The sequence below is a fragment of the Carcharodon carcharias genome, chromosome 8 (genome assembly GCF_017639515.1).
Source record: "Carcharodon carcharias isolate sCarCar2 chromosome 8, sCarCar2.pri, whole genome shotgun sequence".
NCBI classification, from domain to species: domain Eukaryota; kingdom Metazoa; phylum Chordata; class Chondrichthyes; order Lamniformes; family Lamnidae; genus Carcharodon; species Carcharodon carcharias.
The window spans coordinates 158,020,096-158,043,685 of record NC_054474.1 but is presented as its reverse complement, the minus strand read 5'-3'; the positions used below and the strand labels follow the sequence as shown (position 1 = coordinate 158,043,685).

Genomic DNA, 23,590 nt, shown 5'->3' with positions numbered 1-23,590 from the left:
ATTGTCCTAGAGTCATAGAAATGTATGGCACGGAAAGAGGCCATTCACCCTGTCATGCCTGTGTTGGCTCTTTGCAAGAGCAGTGTTGCTCAGTTTTACACCCTCACATGGGTTTGTGCCCCTGTAGGCTCCTCATTCCTCATTGTCGATCTCCCTTTTCAAATTATTTATGGAAACAGCTTCCACCGACTTTAAGGTAGCGCATTCCAGATCCTGACAACCTTCACATCATCCGTTTACTTTGTGAAGTTAAGTGCAAAGTCCTCGTTAATACTTCAGCAATGTCTTCTGCTTTTATGTGAAGATTTTCTTCATAGGTCCAACTTTTCTTGAGCTAACCATTAACACTTTTTACAAAATGTTTTAGGGGCCAGTTTAATACTACCCACTAATCTTGTCTTTGCCTCCCATGTTAACCTTTTTAAAAATTTCCTCCTATAGTTTCTGTAATCTCCCTGGTTATTAATTGAATCTTGCTTCTGACATTTGTCACAAGCCTCCAATTTCTGTTTATTTTCACTTTTATTTCCTTTGTCATCCAGGGTGCATTTCAATGCTCTATTTTTTCCATTTAAAGGATATGCTTAGCTTGTATCTGAACTATCTCTTCCCTGAATGCCCTCCGTTGCTCTGTTAGTTAGTGCTTCAACCAACAATCAATTTCTCCAATATTCCTGTGCTGGATCCTTCTTAAATCACTGAATTATTGACTGTATTTTCTTTTTATTTGATGTGGCTAGTCCCTCCAACAGTGAGGATTGAAGGAGTTGAAAGTTTGTCTGTTGTGGTCGGGAAGTCTGTGATACTGGAGTGCACTGTTTCTGGGATTCCAATACCATTGATCACATGGTTGAAGGATGGACATCCGTTGACTGGAACAAATGGGAGATTTAAGGTAATTAAAGGCATTGCTGATCAACTTCACTTTGAACAAAGGTTCCAGAATGATCATAGAATCTTACAGCACAGATGAGACCCATTCAGTCCTTCCTGCCTGTGCCAGCTCTCTAAAGGGCTGTCAGTCAGTCCTACTTTCCAGATCTTTCCCGTAGCCCCACAGTTAAATACCTGCTCCACTTACTGTCTAACAATATCTGCTGTTTGGCTGATAATTCTATTACACATTTATCAACTTCCCTCAGATCATGTGCCCCTGTCTACAACACCATTTAGCTCAGTTCAGTGGCTGAGATACGTTGTTTTGATCGCCTCATTGTTCTGCATCAAGGCATCCAAATGTTGATTTCTTTCGGTTTTTCTAAGACGATGGCTTAACAGTTAATTTAGGGTAGTTTTCAGGTGTTGAAGACCCTCCTCGGACCTCGTTGCAATAATTGCAGCCAGCTGCCAAGGCTGTCGTGCAACCAAGTTAGGACACCAGGGTCGGTGACAGTAACCTTCGGCTAGGTCCTGGGGTGGGGTGGGGATAGATCAGGTGGGGTGAGTATGAACCAGCGGAGGAGCACTCCTGATTCCGCATGAAGGAAAAATGAGAACTTGCTGGTTAGGAAATCCAGAGTGCAGCAGGTCCCACTCGAAACTCACTCCATTTTACATACGAACGTACAAACAAATGAATTAGGAACAGGAGTAGGCCACTCGGCCCCTTAAGCCTGCGTCAGCATTCAATAACATCATGGCTGAACTGATTTTAACCTCCTGCCCCGATAACCTTTCACCCCCATGCTTATCAAGAATCTACCTAGCTCTGCCTTAAAGATATTCAAGGTCTCTGTCTCAACCAGCTTTTGAGGAAGAGAATTCCAAAGACTCTCAACCCTTTGAGAGAAAAAAATCTTTCCTCATTTCTGCCCTAAATGAGCGACACCTTATTTTGAAACACTGACCCTGAGTTCTAGATTCTCCCACAAGAGGAAACATCCTCTCCACATTCACCCGATTCCTGGCCGCTCCAGGGCCCACTCGGTGCACCCGCCCGACAACCCGAAAACCCTGCCCCAAGAAATAATTGAGCAAAGAGAGGTGGAAGTAACAAAAACACTTCGACAAGTTGAAATGCAAGCAGTCAAATCTGAAGCTGGCACAGTTGAACAGTTCACTTTCAGAACGTCTTTGATTTTTTTTTTCCCCTTCTCATCATCTGCTTGGCTTCGCAGGTTGAGGGAGTGACTCTAGAAGATGGGGGTATCTACTCTTGCGTAGCTACCAATACAGCAGGTGAATCCCAGCAAGATGTCAAATTGACTGTGTATGGTAAGTGTTACTGCACCAAAGCGTGGAGGATAAGTTACAAAGCAATATATAATATAGAGAATCATGGTTAAATGACTTAGCATTCTGTTGATTAATCCCCTCCCTTGGGGTTAAACTCCAAAGAATTCACTCCCCTTCTTTGACATATGATTCCAATTGACCAATCCTCTTCCAATGTCCAGAATTCTAATAGACCAATCTCTCTCTCTGTCTCTCTCTCTTTCCATCTATCTTTCTCTCTCTTCCTCTCCATCTCTCCATTTTATCATCATCACCTTACTGGAGTCCGCAGAAACAGTGATCCATTCCATATGAAAGCCAATAGTTCTTTTCTTATTTGCTCTTGGCATGTGAGCATTGCTGGCAAGGACAGCATTTATTGGCCATCCCCATTTACCCATGAGAAAGTGGTGGCTGAGCCACCTTCTTGAACTGTTGCAGTGCTGATAGGAAGGGAATTGGACTCTTCTGTAGCAGGTTGAAACAACTGAGTGGTTTGCTTGGCCATTGCAGAGGGACAGTTAAGGGTGAACCCATGTTGCTGTTGGGTCTGGAATCACATGTAGGCCAGACCGGGTAAGGATTGCAGATTTCCTTCTATGAAGGACATTAGCAAACCAAATGGGTTTTTACAGCACTCGGCACAGTCGTTCCATGATTATTATTATTGAGGCTAACATTTTATTCCAGATTTATTAGTTAAATTGAATTTAAACTCCCCCATGATGGGATTTGAACTCCTGTCTCAGGAGAATAAGCCTGGGCCCCCGGATTACTTTACCAATAACATTCCAACTCTGTTACCGTCCCCGTCATATAACACATTGAGTTCCTAGAGTATAAAATGTATATTGCATCATTATATTAGAAAGAGATAGTACTTGTATGGCATGAAGGCAACTACTGGCCGTCATCAGAATCCCTGTCAATTATTGGTTGCCTGACTGTGGACTGGTGAGGAAGAGCTGAAATTTAGCATCATTCCCTTTCCTATCCTTTTATGAAACTAGGGGAGACAGGGCTATCCTGGCACCCACAGAATTAGTGGAGGGGCTCCATTATAACAGTGAGCTCTGTTGTTTGTGGAACGTGTGACCCTTCATCCCAGTCTCCAGAACTGCTCAATAAACATGCCTGATTGCTTAATGTTGCACTATGTGGGAACGTTATGGACAGAAGAACTTGAGAAAGATGCTGCTTGAGATCATGCTTCATCAAAACACTCAAATACGAGTGAGTCATTACGAAGGAGGCCATTCAGCCCATCGAGTCCATGTCAGCTCTCTGTAGAGCAATCCAGTCAGTTCCATTCCTCTGCTCTGTCTTTGTAGCCTTGTAAGTTTATTTCCCTCGAGTGCCCAATCAATCTCCTCTTAAAATTATTGATTGACTCTACTTCTCCCACTCTCATAGGCAGCGGGATCCAGGTCATCACCACTCGCTGCGTAAAAACATTTTTCCTCACACGCCCTTTGTCCCTTTGTATCTCTTGCCCAAAATTTTATACCTGTGTCCCCTAGTCCTTGTACCATCAGTTGATGGGAACAGATTTTCTTTGTCTACCTTATCTAAACCTGTCATCATCTTGTACACCTCTAACAAATCTCCCCTCAGTCTCCTTTGCTCCAGGGAGAACAACCCCAGCTTCCCCGACCCCAACCTTGTAGCTAAAATCCCTGGAACCATTCTGGCAAATCTTCTCTGCACCCTTTCAAGGACCCTCATATCCTTCCTAAAGTGTGGCGACCAGAACTGGATGCAATACTCTAGTTGGGGCCTAACCAGAGCTTGATAAAGGTTCAGCATAACTTTCAAGCTTTTATACTCAATATGTCTATTTATGAAGTCCAAGATCCCATATGCTTTGTGAACTACTCTCTCAATATGTCTTGCCGCTTCCAAAGATTCATGCACATGGACCTCCAGGACCCTCTGTCCCTGCGCACTCTTCAGAACTGTGCCATTGAGCTGGATTTTATGAGGTACTGTACTCCCTGCTCCCCTGACTGAGAAGTCGGTGGTTGACCCACCCTGCTGCCCTGCAGCGATGTTATGTTGAGAGCAGTCGTAATTGGTTCGGAGTGGGACTTCCACCCTCAACTGGGAGGAAGTCCTGCCCTAGAGAGCTGCTGGCCAATCTGATTGAGCAGTGGCTGTTAATTCCAAGAACGAGTCTGAAGCTAGTGTGTACCTTAAAACAGGTTTATGTCCTAGACATCAAAGCAAAATCACAGACATACTCAATTCCTCCCAGACACCCAGAATGGACTGGTTTATATACTCTCGCAATGATTCTGCAATCCTTCCCTAACTGGGGACAGCTGTGCTTAACTACCAATGCAAAGTGTGCAATCTATTATAACTCAAATTCAACATTGATGGCGGTCACTGCTAGGACGACAGGCAGGTCTCAATGATGAAGAGGCGATGGAGTCCAGACTGACAGGTCAGTCTGGGGTTTTGGACTGGCCTGGCTGCAGACCCCAGTGAGAGGGTGGGAGGCTGGGTTTGAAAGGTCAGGTTAAAAGAGGAGGTTGGGTACAATCTTCAGGCAGAATGCCTCCAATGGCCACAGGGGATTCCCCCAAAGGAAGTACCCCACCTTCCTGCCTGACAGCAGCCCACGAAGTGAAAGCTGCTGGGCTACCTGCCTCGTTTCTGCCTTCCACTGCCACATGTAAAATAGCAGCTGAGGTAGAATGAGGCCCTTAAGTTGTCATTAATAGGCCTCAGGATGGGCGAGCTGCCTGATGCCTTCCCCACCCACTGTAATATGGGAGACGGGGTTGGGGGTTAGGTGGGAAGGCCACCTGCTTTATTTTATGAGACCCCCCCCTTCAAATATGCTGCACGGGGTGGGAGGAGGGCTGTAGAATTCAGTTCATTATTCCTCTGCCTATCTATCCCTTCTGCTAAATGCTTCTCTGTATCAAACTCTGTCACTTATCGACCCATTCTGCTAGTCAATGGGTATCACTGTGTTAACTGGAGTAAAGTTCCCACTGTAAGTTATTAAATGTGGTTGCCTTGTGTATCTCTTACAATATGAATATACACTGTGTGTCAGTGGGAGTTTATATTTTAAATTATGTAATTATATTCTGTTTGGTTTGTGGGTTTCAGAGCCTCCTGTTGTAGATAAGTCAGTAGCTACAAACAAAACTGCAACTGTGAATTTCCCAGCATCCTTTGAGTGCCTTGCCTCTGGAACTCCGCCCCCTGGTAAGTGTGACGTGTCATCCAACAAAGTGAAATCTGATTGGGTAAACCACATTATTCCCCCCCACTCCCGTGCATGGTTGGTTGGGGCAGGTAAAAGCCATTGTAATGTCATTAACTAAGCCTTAGTAAAATAATTGAGCTTAAGATCTCCGTAAGAAATTGATGTAGCTATCACATTGCGCTGTTCGGAGACATGGGTTATGCCTTTCAAAAAAAGACTCAGTCCATTTTCTTTTCTGTCACCCATGTCATTTCCGATTATGAAATTGAAATGGAACCTTAATTTTCTAATGAAATCACCCCCTGTATCTGCTGGATTTGCCCATATTCTCTGAATCTTTGTCCAGGTAGCTGCTTGGTTGGCTTTGAAATAACTAAAGTCCCAATTGCATTTCCCAAATGTATTTTTAGAAATGGAACATGTGTGGGCCTTCAGAAAGATGATCTCTTCTGGCGCTAACCAGTCTTTGTCACTTGTGTCATCATCTAGAGTTGACTTGGTTCAAGGGAAACCAGCTGATCACGCATATGGCGGGTAGCAGTGTGTTGGAGAGTGGAAGGACTTTAAGGATAGAGAATGCCCAGCTGTCTGATGGAGGGCAGTATCGCTGCGTGGCAACCAATGTAGCTGGCAGCACAGAAGTGCAATATACCTTACAAGTTCATGGTGAGCTGGATCCCATTATAATCTCACTATTTATAATAAGGGGCTGAGACACTGGAGCATCATAATGTGAGAGCACTAAGTGGCAGGGCTTGACTTAATACACCTGATCCTCTATGCACTGAGATACTGATTATAGCCGCATTGTTTTGGGAAAGTGCGGAGGCCGAGACCTTTCCTACAGTAGAGAAGGCAAGTGCCTTAGACTGCACTGATGCACCATTAGCAGTGCCTTTCAGAGCAACATTGGTTGGAGACGTGGGAACAGGTCTCATCTGTAACTGACTGCAATGATCCATAATCTGGAAATGTCGAAATGGTAGACCATATAACTCACTGAGCCTGCTCCATCATTCAATACAATCATGGCTGATCTTGGGCTTCAACTCCTCTTCCCTACCTATTCCACATATCCCTTGATTCCCGGAGAGACCAAAACTCTGTCTATTCCAGCCTTAAATGTACTCGGTGATGGAGCATCCACAACCCTCTGGGGTAGAGAATTGCAGAGATTCACAACCCTTTGAGTGAAGTAACTTCCCCTCATCTCAGTCCTAAATGATCAGGCCTAAATTTATCCTGAGACCGTGCCCCGTGTTCTAGATTTCCCGACCAATGGGAAAAATTTCACAGTCTCCACTCTATTAAGCCCCTTCAGAATCACTTTCAATGAGATCGCCTCTCATTCTTCTAAACTCCAGAGAAGATAGCCCCAATTTGTTCAGCCTCTTGTCATAGGCCAATCACTCATCCCAGCGATCAGTTCAGTGAACCTTCATCGCCTCCAATGCAAGTTTATCTTTTCTTAAATGTGGAGACCGAAACTTCAGACAGTACACCAGAGAAGCAGAGAATAAAATTAAACTTGAGAAAGTTGATGCGGCACTCGCAAAACTATTCAAATTACTAACATCACATTGTATCTGTTTTGGTTTCCCCATTCTAGCTCCAGGATCTGTATTCATAAATCCCAACACCAGCATTAGGATAAGTCTGCTACTTACACTATGTTCCTATGTTAATTGTGGATGGCCCTGAGCACTCCTGGCACTATCACTAATCTGAAGCCTTTGTTTGTAGCCCCGCCAGTGATCTCGACTGCTCTGGACCTGGTTACTGTCCTTGTAAACCAGCCTATAGAACTTCATTGTGAGGCTACGGGAATCCCTGCCCCCAAAATAACATGGCTGAAAGACAAAATCCCTGTCTCCAAGATGACTGAAGGGTTGGAGGTCAGTGAAATTTGTTTTCATAAACCTGAGAGTTTTCTCGATAGATACTTTTGAGCTAGTTAGGATATATTAATGTCTACATTGAAGAATTAGACACATATATCCCCAGGATCTTCCCTGTCTCATCCCTAGGTGAGTGGTTATCTATGAGGGTGGGGGGAGGCAGATCTGGCTATCTGGGTCCCCGTTTCCTTCTGTTTGTCTTATTCTCTCTCTTCCCTCCCGAAACCCTTTTACCCTCCATCTGACGGTTAATGAGATCCCTTTTATCATTTTAAAAAATTCATTCTTAGAATGTGTGTGCCACTGGGAAGGCCTAAATGGTCATCCCAAGTTGACCTCGAGCTGAATGGCTTGCTCGGCCTTTTGAGAAGGCAATTAAGAGTCAGTCGCATGTAGGTCAATCTGGGTAAGGATGGCAGGATTCCTCCCCTGAAGAGCATTGATGAACCAGATAGGTTTCTAACAATAATCCAGTAGTTTCTTGGTTATTATTAATGATATCATTTTGTTCCAGATTTGTTAATTAATTGTGTTTAAATTCCCCCAGCTGCTGTGGTGGGATTTGAATTTGTGTGTCTGGAGCATTAGTCCGGGCCTCTGGATGACTAGCCCAGTCACATTACTACTATGCTACTGTCCCCGCTAGACTGAGGTTGTCTCTGAAATGGTTTTTTGCTCTCCACTTAGTACCTGTTGGAGGGTCAGATTCTGTCCTTAGCCAGCACTCACTTCTCTGATTCAGGAACATACTCCTGTGTAGCTGAGAATCCTGCTGGAGAGACCCAGAAAGAAATTCATCTGCAAGTTTATCGTAAGTAGATTTGAATAACTCTTGAAATAAACTTGAAAAATAGTTATTGATCTTAATTGGTGAAACTTGCTGAGGTCACAGATTAATTCAAGTGTTCATTGGCAACACAATTCTCTGCCAGTCGTATTATCTGGTGTGGGCATGGTGCAATTACAAGCCAGTTCCTTCCTGCAGTAGGAGGCTAAGAGCTGAATAAATGATGAGGTAATAACCAGTTGTTTTAATCAACTCCCTGACCCACACTCCAAATAGAATTTGTTGCTGTAGCCAATAGTAGATTACATAATGATAATCATATGAGTTCTCAGTTTTTGACCAGATAATGAGGATATGGCAAGCGTACAGGAAAAATAACATGCCTCCCTTATACAATGAACCTTCAGACATCTGCCTTCTCCACGACTAGATCAGGTATCTATCCTGGTTGATCATTGTGGAGAGGTGAGTTCTTCCCAAACATTAATTAATGTCGATGTGGAACTATCCTTGCGGAATGGTTTTCCTTTTTTTGTTCCTTGCTCAGTGGAAGCACCAAACTCACCCTCAGCACTCCCAAAAGAGGGGATCGAGTTCCTTCTCATTTATTCCCCATGGAAAGTTCTGCATCCCTCTCTATGATGGGATTAAACTCAGCAACCTACCATGTGTAGGATCACTGGCATGGGCTGATGCCTTCCCATCTGAGGCACTCTGTTAAACACACCAAACTCCCAGTCACCTTTAAAAGGTAGTTTTGAGTGGAACAAGATTACAAAAAGATATAGACGGGCAGGTCAGACGGGCTGATCAGTGGCAAATGGAATTTAATCCGGATAAGTGTGAGATGATGCACTTGGACAGGACAAACAAGCCATGGGAATACACAGTGAATGGTAGGACCCTGGGATGTACCGAGGATCAGAGGGACCTTGGTGTGCATGTCCCTTAAGTTAGCGGGGCAGGTAGATAAGGTGGTTAAGGCAGCATAGCAGAGGCATGGAATATAAGAGCAGGGAGGTTATGCTGGAACTGTATAAAACTCTGGTTAGGCCACAGCTAGAGTATTGCATGCAGTTCTGGAATCCACATTATAGGAAGGATGTGATTGCACTAGAGAGAGAGTGCAGAGGAGATTTACCAGGATGTTGCCTGGGCTGGAGAGTTTTAGTTATGAGGAGAGATTGAATAGACTGGAGTTATTTTCCTTGGAGCAGAGGAGATTGAGGAGGTATATAATTGAGGTGTATAAAATTATGAGGGGCATAGATAGAGTAGACAGGAAAGAACCTTTCCCCTTGGTGGAGGGATCAATAACCAGGGAGCATAGATTTAAGATAGGGGGAAGGAGGTTTAAAGGGGATGTGAGGAAGAATTTTTTCGCCTAGAGGGTGGTGGGAATCTGGAAGTCACTGCCTGAAAGGGTGGTAGAGGCAGAAACCCTCATAACATTTAAGAAATATTTGGATGTGCACTTGCGACGCCATGGCATACAAGGCTATGGGCCTAGTGCTGGAAAATGGGATTAGAATAGTTAGGTACTTGTTTGACCAGTGCAGACTTGATGGGCCGAAGGGCCTTTTTCTGTGCTGTAGACCTCTTTGACTCTAAGCACAAGGAGCTGACCAGTTTCATCATTTTTTACCTCGTAGTTCCACCAAGTATTCTGGGAGATGAGCAGAATGTCTCCGTCACTTTGAATGACGCGGTGTCCTTGGAATGTCAGAGCCGGGCATTTCCACCACCCACTCTTCGTTGGACAAAGGATGGTCGACCTCTATCAGTGCGTGCAGATCACAGACTCTCTGAAAATGCCAGTCTCTTCGAGGTCAGTATTACCATTGAGTCTTTCATCTCATTTATGAATGGCTTTGCTCTAAGCTTCAATTACCAAAGTTTAATCTTAAATAAAGGAAGAATTTGCATTTATATTTCACATCTCAGGATGGTCCAAAATGCTTTACAGTCAATTAAGTATCTTAGTAACGTGGCACTAACAGCAATGTCCTAATGACCAGATAATCTGTTTTTTAGTGATGTGGATTGATGGTTAATATTGGCCAGGACCTCGGGGAGGACTCCCCTGCTCTTCTTCACAATAGTGCCTTGGAGATATCTTAAGTCCACCTGCGACGCAGATGAGACCTTGGTTTAACACCTCATCCAAAGCATTCCCCCAGTACTGCACTGAAGGGTCAGCCGCGATTTAGTGCTCAAGTCTGTGGAGTTGGAGTTGACCCCATAACCTCAGACTCAGAGGAGAGAGCGCCTGGTTATAAAATCCCCATTTTAATTTGCTGTTTGAAAACAAAAAAAATTAAGCAATATAAATTTTACTCAGTGCTTCCTTAGTGATGGTGAATTTGCTGCGAGGCTGTAACCAGGGCTACAGTTAATTTTAGAAGTCACCCTGCAGGTACCTGTGTGAGTTGGTATGGGAGATGCATGTATTTAAACACAGGAGTATATCAGGGACAAGAAAACATCATATCACAAACCCACACCTTTTTGATAAATCTCGACCCCACGTACCTGCCTCCAGAACCAAATTTTCCCCTCTGTCTGCTTTCCCAAATAATTTACTCCTTTAAGGCTGTTAACCTTTGTGTGAAGAGATTTCACCTAAATTGTTCCCAATGTCTTCATTTTAACTCATGGCCCCAGGTGTTTGAATCTTTTGCCATAGTGAAAAATTTGTCTGGATTAACCACCAGTCCTTGTTATAAGCCTGAAATCTTTGAGTCACATTTAAATTTCCTCTTTCCCAATATCCTGAATTTCCTTGGTTGTTTTGTCTCCATAATACCCCACCATCGCTGAACAGTAATATCCTTCATGTGATTAGACCAGTGTGGTTACCACAGAGTGCTGTAGTTCAAATCTGACCATTGCCTTATACAGCGATACTTTGGCTTTGTTCGGTATCTTTCAATCAGTATCTCAATTGTTTTTTCCACTGCAGCCGATAATCACAAGAATTCAGAGCAGGAGCAGGCTATTTGGCCCCTTGAGTCTGCTCCGCCATTCGAAAAGATCATGATTGTGGCCTCAGCTCCACTTTCCTGCCTGCCCCCCATAACCCTTGACTCCTTTGATAACTGACTCACGTATTCTAATAATAATACAAAATAAAACAAATACTTGCACTTATATAGCACCTTTCACACCCGCTGGATGCCTCAAAGTGCTTTGCAGCCAAAGAAGTACTTTTAAAATGTAGCCACTGTTGTAACATCAGAAAGGTGGCAGCTAATTTGCGCACAGCAAGCTCCCACAAACAAGAATGTGATAATGGCCAGTTAATCTGTTTCTGATGTTGATTGAGGGATAAATATTGGGGATAAACTCCCCTGCTCTTCTTTGAAATAGTGCCATATGATCTTTTACATCCATCCGAGCAGGCAGACAGGGCCTTTGTTTAACGTCTCACCCGAAAGACGGTACCTCCAACAATGCAGCACTCCCTCAGTACTGCAGTAGAGTGACAGCCTTGATTTTTGTCCTCGAGGGCTGGAATGGGACTTGAACCCAGAGCCTTGTGACTCAGGCGAGAATGCTGACAGATGCTAGGTGAGATTGAACGCTGATGCAACCTTTAAGTTAATCAAGTGCCTGCGAAGCTTTGCTCTTGCAGTTTGTCCCAGTTTCTGAACTCCCAGATCACTCCAAAGTAATGGAACCAAACGCAGACTGAAGTTCCCTCAGCTTGCCAGCATTGCCTATTCTGGAAGAAACAACTGATGAATGTTGTTGGTCCTGTAGATTAAGAGTGCCCAGGTTCAAGATGCCGGCCGCTATACCTGTGAGGCCTCAAACGATGCTGGAAAGACAGAGAAGAACTACAACTTAAATGTGTGGGGTAAGCTGTGAGTGTGTTACTAGTCTGATGGTTTTTGGGGGGCTATGTCGCCCTTTTGTAATTTGGTCCCCCTTTTTCCTCATTTGAATTTTCCCCGCCTTTTCCCATGTTGGCCATGAGTGAGAGGGTGAGTGTTCTGCTGGGAACCCCCGATCTCAGGAAATGCTCGTTGGCTGAGGATGAGTTGTGAGGACCTTACACTCCAGAGCTGTGGTGATGCAATATAACCAGCGAGAGCTGAACTTTTTCCAGTGCCATTCTCAGCCCTGAGGTAATGCTTCAACCCTGCACTACACACCACACAGCTGTTACCTCACCATAATATATCTTACATTTGGATTGTTTAATATGGGTTGTTTGAATTTGGAACATTTCCCCACCGGCTTTGATACCTTAAAGCAGCCACTGTTTAACATGCATCTACCTGGGAGAGATCTACCCAGTAAACATTTCAGGGTTGAGGGGAGATGGTGGCATGGTGGTAATGACACTGGACTAGTAATCCAGGGGTCCAGGTGAATGCTCTAGGGGCTTGGGTTCAAATCCCATGGCAATTGGTGGAATTTAAATTCAATGAATAAGTATGGAACATAAATATCAGTTAAGGTAGCCATGATGACTCTTGTTGTAAAAACCCAACTGGTTCACTAATGTCCTTCAGGGAAGGAAATCTGCCATCCTTACCTGGTCTGGCCTATGTGCAGCTCTTAACTGCCCTCTGAAATGGCCTAGCAAGCCATTCAGTTCAAGGGTAATTAGGGACAGGCAACAAAATGCTGGCCTTGCCAGTGATGCCCACATCCTGGGACAGAATAATTCATCTGTGCCATCTTTAATGCAGTTTTCTGCCTGTTTAAGACTGCAGTGTCTCACCATAAGAAAGTAAGTCCCTGTGAAGCACCAGTCTGTCTAATTAATCCATGCACCATTCCTCAGCTGATATCATGATAATAATTCCCTGTTAGGCTCCAGAAAACAACCTTTGGTTCCAAACTATCCTGTTAGTGAGACCCAAAAATCTGAACAGTGCAACTGAGTAATAGATGTGCTGCAAGAGAGGCTCTTGGTTTGTTATTGAGACAGGCTCTGTTGAGATTGTGGCCATAGTATTTAAAGTAAAAGTATGTGAAATGGTACTGCACAGAGTATAGGTTTTGTAACTCACTGCCTGGTGATCTTCTGGGTAGCGTCCCTGCCTCTGAGCCAGAAGCTCAAGGTTAGAATCCCACTCCAGGACTTGATGGCCAAGGAAGGAGTGTTCAGAACGCAGCCAGACAGGCTGAATATAAACTTGCAAATCCTTCAACACACTCCAATGGCAGGCGGTAATGGTGGGAGAGGTTCCTGGTCAACCACCTGATGGAAAGAAAATTGGAGCCTCTCCCATCACTATCCATAACCTCCGAACTACGAAATGCATATAAAACTGTATTTCGCCACAACAACTCAGACTTCTTGGGGTGCTGGTTGGCTCAGTTGGCTAGTGACCAGCGTGGATCAGATTGGTGCAAACAGCACGGGGTTCGATCCCCGTTCCGGCTGGGGTGGATTCGGGACCCGTCTCCTTGCCCTAACTAGCGGTGGAGGTCGTGGTGCTGTGGCTCAGACTTGCCTTCGGGCAGAGAACTGAAGAAGAAGCAGGCTCGCTGTCTTGTAAGCTAATTCTGATGGTAGAGTTTTTAATAAAGATAGGGACTGCCCCTAGAACCAGGTTTCCATTTGGGGGAATTCACTGATCAGAGACCGAGCACGATGGGGAGGGGGCGGTGCGGGACGCAAGAAACTCCCCCTACTGCCTTGTGAGAATATTCTGGGTGCTGGCTACATTTCCACCATTTGAAACCCTGGGACATCTGGGACATGAAAAAAGACTTGAATTTATAAAGCGCTTCTCACGACCACCAGAATCTCAAGCACTTTGCAACCAATGAAGTACTTTTGAAGTGTAGTCACTATTGTAGTGCAGGAAACCCGGCAGCCTATTTGTGCACAGCAAGCTCCCACAAACAGCAATGATAATGATCAGATTTCTTTGTGATGTTGATTGAGGGAGAAATTTTGACCAGAACACTGGGCATAACTCTCTTGCTCTTCTTCGAAATAGTACTTCTCCGAAAGAATGCGACCTTTCACATCCACCCGAGCAGGTAGATGGGGCATCGGTTTAATGCCTTATCCAAAAGACAGCACCTCCAACTGTGAAGCACTCCCTCAGTACTGCACTGGAGTGTCAGCATAGATTGCAGTCCTCAGGTGACTTAATGACGTTCAGCTCCCCTGTGATGTGCTGTGTGTGTGGGACAGGGGACAGGGTGATCCCTTCAAGTGCCCGCAGAGGTGAAATCGCCCCTCTGCTCATCATTATATGCTCCAGCAACTAGAGGCATCGTACATGTTTGCATTGTGAAACAGTTTTGTGTCATGACACAACACAACACAGCGTTGGCACAGTCGTGGTGCTGTTTGCTGCCTGTACAGGTGAGAAACCAGAGGCTAGCTGGTCACCTCACGGTTATTGTTTAGAGAGCTAACCAATGCAGAGTGGCATTGAATGTGCTCACTTATGTAAAAGTGCCTACTGAAAGCATTGTGCTTCTCCATAGAGAAGCAGCTGACCCCATCACCCACAGCCACAGAGTTAAAATGCTTCGATGTTGTGAAGCATCTGGCCTCACTTTTACCAGGATTACTGGAGTGAGTCACACATCTGGCTGTCAATGGCTACCTTCAGTGGCTGGAGAATGATTCATTGATGCGCTTCCTTGACAGATGGCTGGAAATAAGACACATGCGGTGTCTAGTGACACTCTGAAACTGAGCAGTGAGGCACAAAGGCCAAGCTTGCTGAGAACAGGGAGTTTTTCTGATCTGAAATAAAAACCAGATGAAGGATCCAACGTGAACTTGAGGTCAGTGGCTGTTTTAAGGATTGAAAGCACATCTGTGCAGTGCATTGTTCGAGGATAAGTCAGCATTTTGAAGAAATCCCGCTCCTGGCTTCCATTCTGAGAAAACCTCACCGCTGACATTCACTGTTCAGATTTCCACACGCCGAATGGGCACTCCTTGTGTGATAGTTCTGTTGGCACTCGTGGAGTGATACCCCAGCTCAGGCCCAGGGCCCCAGGGCAGCGCAGGGAAACAAAAATAAATTATAAGACCACTATTTTTTTCAGATCAAGGTAACAGAGAAATGAAACAAATAAAAGAGTAACTGATTTGATGAAGCTTAAACTGGGAAGGAAAAGAGAGATGACTGGACCACACATTTGAATGTTTAAGCATTTCACTGCATCGCGTAGAGTCATTATGGCACAGGAGGAGGTCATTTAGCCCTTTGAGTCAGTGCCAGCTCCCTGTAGAGATATCCAATCAGTCCCATTCCCCAGCTCTATCCCCATCAGTCCTGCAAGTTTATTTCCCTCAAGTGCATCTGATTTCCTTTTGAAATCATTCATTGTCCCTGCTTCCACCTTCCTCATTGGCAGAGAGTTCCAGGCTATGACCATTTGTGGAGTAAAAATGTTCTCCCTCACATTCCCCCTGCATCTCTTGCCCAGCACCTTAAATCTCTGTCCTCCAGTCCTTGTGCCATCATCTGGTGGGAACAGCGATGAGGATACATCCTTGGATTACTGTCCATGTGAATTTTCACCCAGATATACAATGTAGGCACAACATGATAAGGGCCTGTGTTTAAAAATGTTCTGGTTGTGTGATAAATAGTTTATTCCAATGCTAAACAGATTCTGCAAAAGTCTTATATGGCACGCCTCCAATGCTAGACATGCTGCGGGTGGGGAAATGCAAAACAGGGGCCAAACTCTTTGCAGCAGGAAGCGAGGGCAAGTGGAAAGGAAAGGCTAGATGAGGAATCGTATCATCAATGGACATGGTCACTCAATAGATAGAGTGGTTTGGAAGGCCCTATTGTCCTTAGTTCAAGGGTAATACGTTTAGGTGGTGGTGTAGCGGTGATGTCATTAGCAATCTAGTAGGCCTAGGTAATGCTCTGGGAACACGGGTTCAAATCCCACCACAGCAGCTGGTGGAACTGAATTCAATTAACAATTTTTAAGAAATTTTCATGGGATATGGGTGTTGCTGGCTAGTCCATCATTTATTGCCCATCCCTAATTGCCTTTGAGAAGGTGGTGGTGAGCTGTCTTCTTGAACTGCTGCAGTGCATGTGGAATAGGTACACCCAAAGTGCTGTAAGGAAGGAAGTTCCAGGATTCTGGCCCAGCGATAGTGAAGGAATTGTGATATAGTTCCAAGTCAGGATGATGAGTGGCTTGGAGGGGAACTTGCAAGTGGCAGTGTTCCCATCCATCTGCTGCCCTCGTCTTTCTAGGTGGTAGAGTTCATGGGTTTGGAAGGTGCTGTCGAAGGAGCCTTGGTGAGTTTCTGCAGTGCATCTTGTAGATGGTACACACTGCTGCCACTGTACTTCGATGGTGGAAGGAATGAATGTTTGTGGATGGGGTGCCAATCAAGCAGGCTGCTTTGTCCTGGATGGTGTCAAGCTTCTTGAATTGAGTGTTGTTGGAGCTGCACTCATCCAGGTAAGTGGAGAGTATTCCATCACACTCTTGACTTGTGCCTTGTAGATGGTGGACAGGCTTTGAGGAGTCAGGAAGTGAGTTACTCACTCCATAATCCCCAGTTTCTGACCTGCTCTTGTAGCCACAGTATTTATATGGCTGGTCCAGTTAATTTTCTGGTCGATGGTAAGCCCCCAGGATGTTGATAGTGGAGGATTCAGTGATGATAATGCCATTGAATGTCAATGGGAGGTGGTTGGATTCTCTCTTGGTGAAGATGGTCAATGCCCGGCATTTGTGAGGCATGAATATTACTTGCCACTTGTGAGCCCAAGCCTGAATAATGTCCAGGTGTTGTTAAATTTAGACATGGACTGCTTCAGTATCTGAAGAGTTGCAAATGGTGCTGAACATTGTGCAATCATCAGCGAACATCCACAGTTCTGACCTTATGATGGAAGGAAGGTCATTGATGAAGCAGCTGAAGATGTTTGGCTCGAAGACACTACCCTGAGGAACTCCTGCAGCAATGTCCTGAGACTGAGATGATTGGCCTAAATCTGGAGTTAAAAGCTAGTCTAGGAAATAGTGACCTTGAAACCACTGTCGACTGGTTCACTCATGTCCTTTAGGGAAGGAAGTCTGTCATCCTTACCCAGTCTGACCAACGTGCTACTCCAGGCCCACAGCAAAGTGGTTGACTCTTAACTGGCCACTAAAATGGCCTAGGAAGCCACTCAGTTCAAGGGCAATTAGGGATGGGCAACAAATGCTGGCCTTGCCAGCGATGCCCACATCCCATGAAAGAATATTTTTAAAATGGGGTAAGATGTAGGAGGTTTAGAAGGGATTCAAAGGGAAATCTGTTCACCCAGTGGCTCATGGGGAGTTGGAACTCAATGCCTGAAAGGGTAGTAGAGGCAGAAACCCTCAAGGGCATACTCAATAAATGGGAGGATATTGAGAGAGATTGAGGAAGTGAGAGACTTTGGAGTGTATGTCCACAGGTCCCTGAAGGTGGCAGGACATGTGAATAAGGTGGTAAAGGAAGCATAAGGAATGCTTTTCTTTATTGGGTGAGACATTGAGTACAAAAGCAGGGATGTAGCTGGAACTTTTAAAATGCTGGTTAGGCCACAGCTGGAACTTTGTGGGCAGTTCTAGTTGCCACATTACAGTTAGGACATAATTGCTCTGGAGAGAGTGCAAAGATTTACAAGAATGTTGCCAGGGCTTGAAAATTGCAGCTATGAGGAAAGATTGGATAGGCTGGGGTTGTTTTCCTTAGAACAAAGAAGGCTGAGGCATGACCTGATTGAGGTGCACAAAATTACGAGAGGGGCCTAGATAGGGTAGCCAAGAAAGACCTGTTTTTCCTAGCTGAGGGGTCAATTTCCAAGCAACATAGATTTAAGGTGATTGGTAGAAGGATTAGAGAGGACGTGAGGAAAAACCTTTTCACTCGGGATGGCGGGCGTCTGGAATTCATTGCATGAATTGGTGGTTGAGGCTGAAACTCTCAACTCATTTATAAGGTACCTGGATCTGCATCTGAAGTGCTATAAACTGCAAGGCTACGGTCCAGATGTTGGATAGTGGGATTAAAAACGAGCGGCTGGTTTCTATTTTCTCTTTTTATGGCCAGTGCAGATATGATGGGCTGAATGGCCTCTTTCTGCACCACAACTTTTCTATGGTACTTTAACAATTTAAAGGAACTTGAATACTCACTTGAATATTGAAACATAGCCTATAAGGCTACAGACCAAGGGCTGGAATGTGGGCTGAGGCTGGATGGCTCCTTGTCAACCAGCACAGACACAATGGGCCAAGTGGCCTCTTCCCATGCTGTAAATTTTTATGTTGCCGCGATTCTCAGCCTGCTGTGGAATTAGAGATGGAATAAGATGAGTAACAGAGGGGAAAGAGTTACATTTATAATCACAAGAGATCAGCCAGTGACAAGTATAATGTTATTTACCCCAACCGACTTTGCAGTGAAGAAATGTTTCGAAATATTTTGCAGTGCCCCCAACGTTTCATGGATTGGAGGACCAAATGCCGGTGACGGTAATCGAGGGTAACTCGATGAGTTTGTTTTGTGAATGCAGTGGGATTCCCTCTCCAACTCTGGAGTGGCAAAAGAATGGTAAGTAGCCCAGTACCTTATACTGTGTTTCTGATTGGATTATCCTGGTGTAAAGAGCAAATCCACTCTTCCAACCTTTCCGTTCGAATGACAAATTCTATTTGGATTGACATAGGAGCTGAGTTGTATACTCCATTGTGACGAAGGGTGGTGAGGGGGTTGGAAGGCAGATGAGTTGTGCCGTTAACCTGGAGAGAGGTCACATTCTCCTCCCATCCCATACTCACCTGGGAGCTGGATCCATCCGAGCAGCCTATTAATTTTCCTTTTGAAAGGAAAGATAACATTCTGGTGAACTGATACTAAATTTGTAAACGAGTGGTGAGCGGCATTATGACTAGTGAGATGACGATATAATCACATCAGCAGTGTGTCTGTGCCTTTTCTAAAATATGTTTTTTCTGTGGGCTGAACTTGGCCAAAGGGAGAGAGTTAGTGGATGTTTTTAAGTTTAGCGAGGTGTGAACAGTGATGTCCTTAACAGTCAGTGTTTGGGCCATTACCATTTTTACTGGTCAAGGGGATGGAATAGCAACATTTGCAGATAATAAAAGCAGGGAACTTCGTTAACTGTAAAGAGAACTAGATGCAACTTACAGGAGAACATGGATAAGTTAATGGATTTGACCGACAATCCATTTTGGAAGAAAGAGTAAGGACAGGGAAATATTTGTGAAATGACAAAATAAATAGAAAAGCAGAGAGATTTGGAAATGTTCAGATATACAAATCTTAATAAGTGGGAGGGCAAAAAGCATTTGGGATCCTAGGTTTTTTTAATGAGGCCATAGAATATAAATACACAGAATTGTATGTTGGACTGCAGTTAGAATATTGGGACAAGTCTTGTTGAAACCATTGTACACCATTAGTTCAACTCTTTCCTCTACCCTTCAGCGTGAAAAATATTTGCAACATTTTGTGCTGGAAGTGTGATCTGCTAATGGCAGTAGAATATAGCAGGGTATCTAGGACCTGAATGAACGGTGGGACAAACAGTGTATCTCCTTACCCAATGAGATTTAAGGATTAAGGAAGAAACATGGGAATAACTCAAAAGGAAATCGAGTGACTTAGAATCAAATCAGGTACAGAAAGAGAAATAAAGACAGGATTCAGAGTGAGAAAAATAGTCAAGTCAAAAAAATTGCAAATATAGTCTTTTTAAAATCTCAAAGAAGAATTTACTACATGCGGGAATGAGATTGAACCATTTAAATTGTTCTTTTTCTGGGCAGGAGAGGTTGATCAATTAGTTGTTAAAAGGTACTTATGATCTTAACCAGCAGACTTAACTTTCCACAGTAAGTTTAATAGGCAATTAATGTGTAAATCCAGAAGGTTTTTAAAAAATAACGGTAAGGCCTTGAGTGGAGCAATGTAAATCAATCAGTAAGCTGTGGAGATTCACAGTTTATGACATACTCCTTAATCCCCGACCAATTTGCACAGAAATAACAATGTGCACCACGAACACACTATCTTTTTGCAGCAACATCCAGCCCGATTATTCCATTATTTTCAGGCATGGAGTCTAGGGATAAGAAACGATAGTTATGCAAAGAGATTATTATAACAAGGAGATCTAATAGAAGTGTTCCAAATAATGAGTGGCTTTCATGTGGTGAATAAAGAAAAATTATTCATCAGTGAATTTGTAACAAGAGAGTACAGATGGGTTTCTTTTTGTCTGGGTTTCTTTTTACAGACCCCCTAATATTGTTTGATCTCTGTTCCTCACTATCAATCACAGGGATGCGCCTCTCTACAGAGAAAGATGGTCGAATTACTATTCTCTCGGGGAGACAAATGTTACAAATATCCAGCACTCGGATATCAGACACTGGAAACTACACATGTGTAGGGACTAATCTAGCTGGGACAAGCAAGAAGGACTATAGCGTGGAGGTTTATGGTGAGTGTAGGTGAATTGAGAAGTTGAAATGTTTTATATAATGAAAGTGGTTCAGATAAACTACGGAAGTGAATCTTCTGAGAAGTGGTAATCACCATCGGATTGCTGTTCTGCTCCTATCTACTTATCTGGCACCAAAGTTCCCCGTTTCTCACCTGGACTTCTGAACTGGGCCTCCTCAGAAAAGCGTATCAGAATTGGGAGTCCTTCCTTCATAGGGCAGGAATGTTGGGGGGAGCCACGCCATGCCCCCTTTTTACGCCACTAGCTGCCATATTACAGAAAGTTCAATGATCTCAAAGCCACTTTGAGAAAGTATGGAGAGAAAATAAGTGTGTAAGGTAAGTGGGCAAGGGGTAGGGTGGGTAGTTGGGTGAGTGAGGGGGTAGGGTGGATAGTTGGGTGAGTGAGGGTGTAGGGTGGGTAGTTGGGTGAGTGAGGCGGTAGGGTGGGTAGTTGGGTGAGTGAGGGGGTAGGGTGGGTAGTTGGGTGAGTGAGGGGGTAGGGTGGGTGGTTGGGTGAGTGAGGGGGTAGGGTGGGTGGTTGGGTGAGTGAGGGGGTAGGGTGAGTGGTTAGGTGAGTGAGGGGGTAGGATGAGTGGTTGGGTGAGTGAGTGGGTAGGGTGGGTGGTTGGGTGAGTGAGGGGGTAGGGTGGATGGTTGGGTGAGTGAGGGGGTAGGGTGGGTGATTGGGCGAGTGAGGGGGCAGGGTGGGTAGTTGGGTGAGTGAGGGGGTAGGGTGGATAGTTGGGCGAGTGAGGGGGTAGGGTGGGTGGTTGGGTGAGTGAGGGGGTAGGGTGAGTGGTTGGGTGAGTGAGGGGGTAGGGTGGGTAGTTGGGTGAGTGAGGGGGTAGGGTGGATGGTTGGGCGAGTGAGGAGGTAGGGTGGGTGGTTGGGCGAGTGAGGGGATAGGGTGGGTGGTTGGGTGAGCGAGGGGGTAGGGTGGATGGTTGGGCAAGTGAGGGGGCAGGGTGGATAGTTGGGTGAGTGAGGGGGTAGGGTGGGTGGTTGGGCGAGCGAGGGGGTAAGGTGGGTGGTTGGGCGAGCGAGGGGGTAGGGTGGGTGGTTGGGCAAGCGAGGGGGTAGGGTGGGTGGTTGGGCGAGCGAGGGGGTAGGTTGGGTAGTTGGTGAGCGAGGGGGTAGGGTGGGTGGTTGGGTGAGCGAGGGGGTAGGGTGGGTAGTTGGGTGAGCAAGGGGATAGGGTGGGTAGTTGGTGAGTGAGGGGGTAGGGTGGGTGGTTGGGTGAGTGAGGGGTTAGGGTGGGTAGTTGGGTGTGAGGGGGTAGGGTGGCAGTTGGGTGGGTGAGGGGGTAGGGTGGGTGGTTGGGTGAGCGAGGGGGTAGGGTGGGTAGTTGGGTGAGCGAGGGGATAGGGTGGGTAGTTGTGAGCAAGGGGGTAGGGTGGCAGTTGGGTGAGTGAGGGGGTAGGGTGGGTAGTTGGGTGAGTGAGGGGGTAGGGTGGCAGTTGGGTGGGTGAGGGGGTAGGGTGGCAGGTGAGTGGGTGAGGTATAGGATAGCATTGTGTGGGTGAGGAGTAGGGTGGAAGGTAAGTGGGTGAGGGGTAGTGTGGAAGGTAGGTGGGTGAGGAATAGAGTGGAAGGTAAGTGGATGAGGGATAAGATGGGTTCGGGGGCGTCGGAGATGCATTTGGGGGATGGGGCTGCCGAGGGTTTGGGTATTTAGATGGGGTGTCAGGGTGTAGTCGGGGGCAGGGTAACCTGGAGCTTTGGTGCAAAGTCTGGTGTTCACTGGTTTAGTTAGGATATCCAGTGGGGAGTCAGGGTATCAGTACCATAGTTAGAACTGGTTTCAACCCTTCTAACTTTCCCTGGGTAGCTATTCTGATAAGTGAATCGGAACCATCCAAAGCCTCTGGCTTTAACTCAGCATTTTGGAGGGTTTTAGATGCAGAGGAATTGCCCATTGGAAGTCCAAACTTCGCCAGGCAATTCCTGTGTAGTCAGTGCATGGGGACATCTGAGGGGTCCACTAGCACATCCTGCGGGGGGATACTCCAGGATACACCACCTGGAGGTCAGACGTTCAGGCCCCATATGGTATTGCTCTGACGCAGTATCTCTCGGCAGGCGACTGGAAATTTGGATCATCTCTTCCTGGTTTCCTCTCTCTGTTTCAGTGACACCAAAGATCAAGAATGGGGGTGGGCGGCCGACAGAAATTTCGATCACCAGGGGAGCTGGGGTCATGCTGGAATGTGAAGCGCATGGAGTTCCTCAGCCAACGTTGACTTGGATGAAAGACGGGCGTCCCGTAGTGAGCAGGAGAGGTATCCAAGTGGAGAACGGGGGCCGGACTCTGAAAGTTCAAAGGGCACAGGAGCATCACACCGGCCGCTACACCTGTCTGGCTGTTAACGAGGCCGGACGATCGGGCAGGAAGTTTGATTTGAGTGTTCTTGGTAAGCGTTCCAGTTACTACTGGTTTTGAACAGACATCACCTTTTAAGCTAGTTTTATTTATTCGTTCATGGGATGTGGGCATCACTGGCTAGGCCAGCATTTACTGCCCAACCCTAATTGCCCTTGTTCAGAGGGCATTTAAGTCAGCCACATTGCTGTGGGTCTGGAGTCGCATGTAGGCCAGACCGGGTAAGATTTCCTTCCCTAAAGGGCATTAGTGAACCTGATGGGTTTTTACAACAATGGACAATGGTTTTGTGGTCATTATCAGACTTTTAATTTCAGATTTTTTTTTAAAATTGAGTTCAAATTTCACCATCTGCCATGGTATCCCTGGAGGAATACTAGTACAGTGACAATACCCCTATGCCACTGCCTCCCCAATTTGTTATTTGACCAACAAGGAAAAGGGACAGAAGGGCAGGGGGCGATACAACATGTAGATCTTACAGTGAAATACTTGCAGAGTCCAGAGCAATTTAACTGGATAAAGGGCAATGTTATTTATTTCAGTGATCCTCATTATCAGATTCACTGGTCTCACTTAATTGCTCCCCTCAGCCTAGAATTTAAGTTTTAAAACT

At 45.5% G+C, this 23,590-nt stretch overlaps 1 protein-coding gene across 1 annotated transcript in view; it reads left to right on the top strand.

Annotated features, from left to right (window-relative positions):
- Positions 1-23,590, top strand: part of LOC121281526 (hemicentin-1-like) — a 566,775-nt gene that overhangs the window by 341,346 nt on the left and 201,839 nt on the right. The window contains exons 36-46 of the mRNA XM_041194473.1: positions 1,917-1,989; positions 2,118-2,214; positions 5,338-5,436; positions 5,927-6,103; positions 7,181-7,332; positions 8,023-8,146; positions 9,775-9,950; positions 11,885-11,981; positions 18,552-18,674; positions 20,428-20,589; positions 22,724-23,005. Coding sequence (XP_041050407.1) covers positions 1,917-1,989; positions 2,118-2,214; positions 5,338-5,436; positions 5,927-6,103; positions 7,181-7,332; positions 8,023-8,146; positions 9,775-9,950; positions 11,885-11,981; positions 18,552-18,674; positions 20,428-20,589; positions 22,724-23,005 — 1,562 coding nt within the window. The remainder of the gene's footprint in view (positions 1-1,916; positions 1,990-2,117; positions 2,215-5,337; positions 5,437-5,926; positions 6,104-7,180; positions 7,333-8,022; positions 8,147-9,774; positions 9,951-11,884; positions 11,982-18,551; positions 18,675-20,427; positions 20,590-22,723; positions 23,006-23,590) is intronic.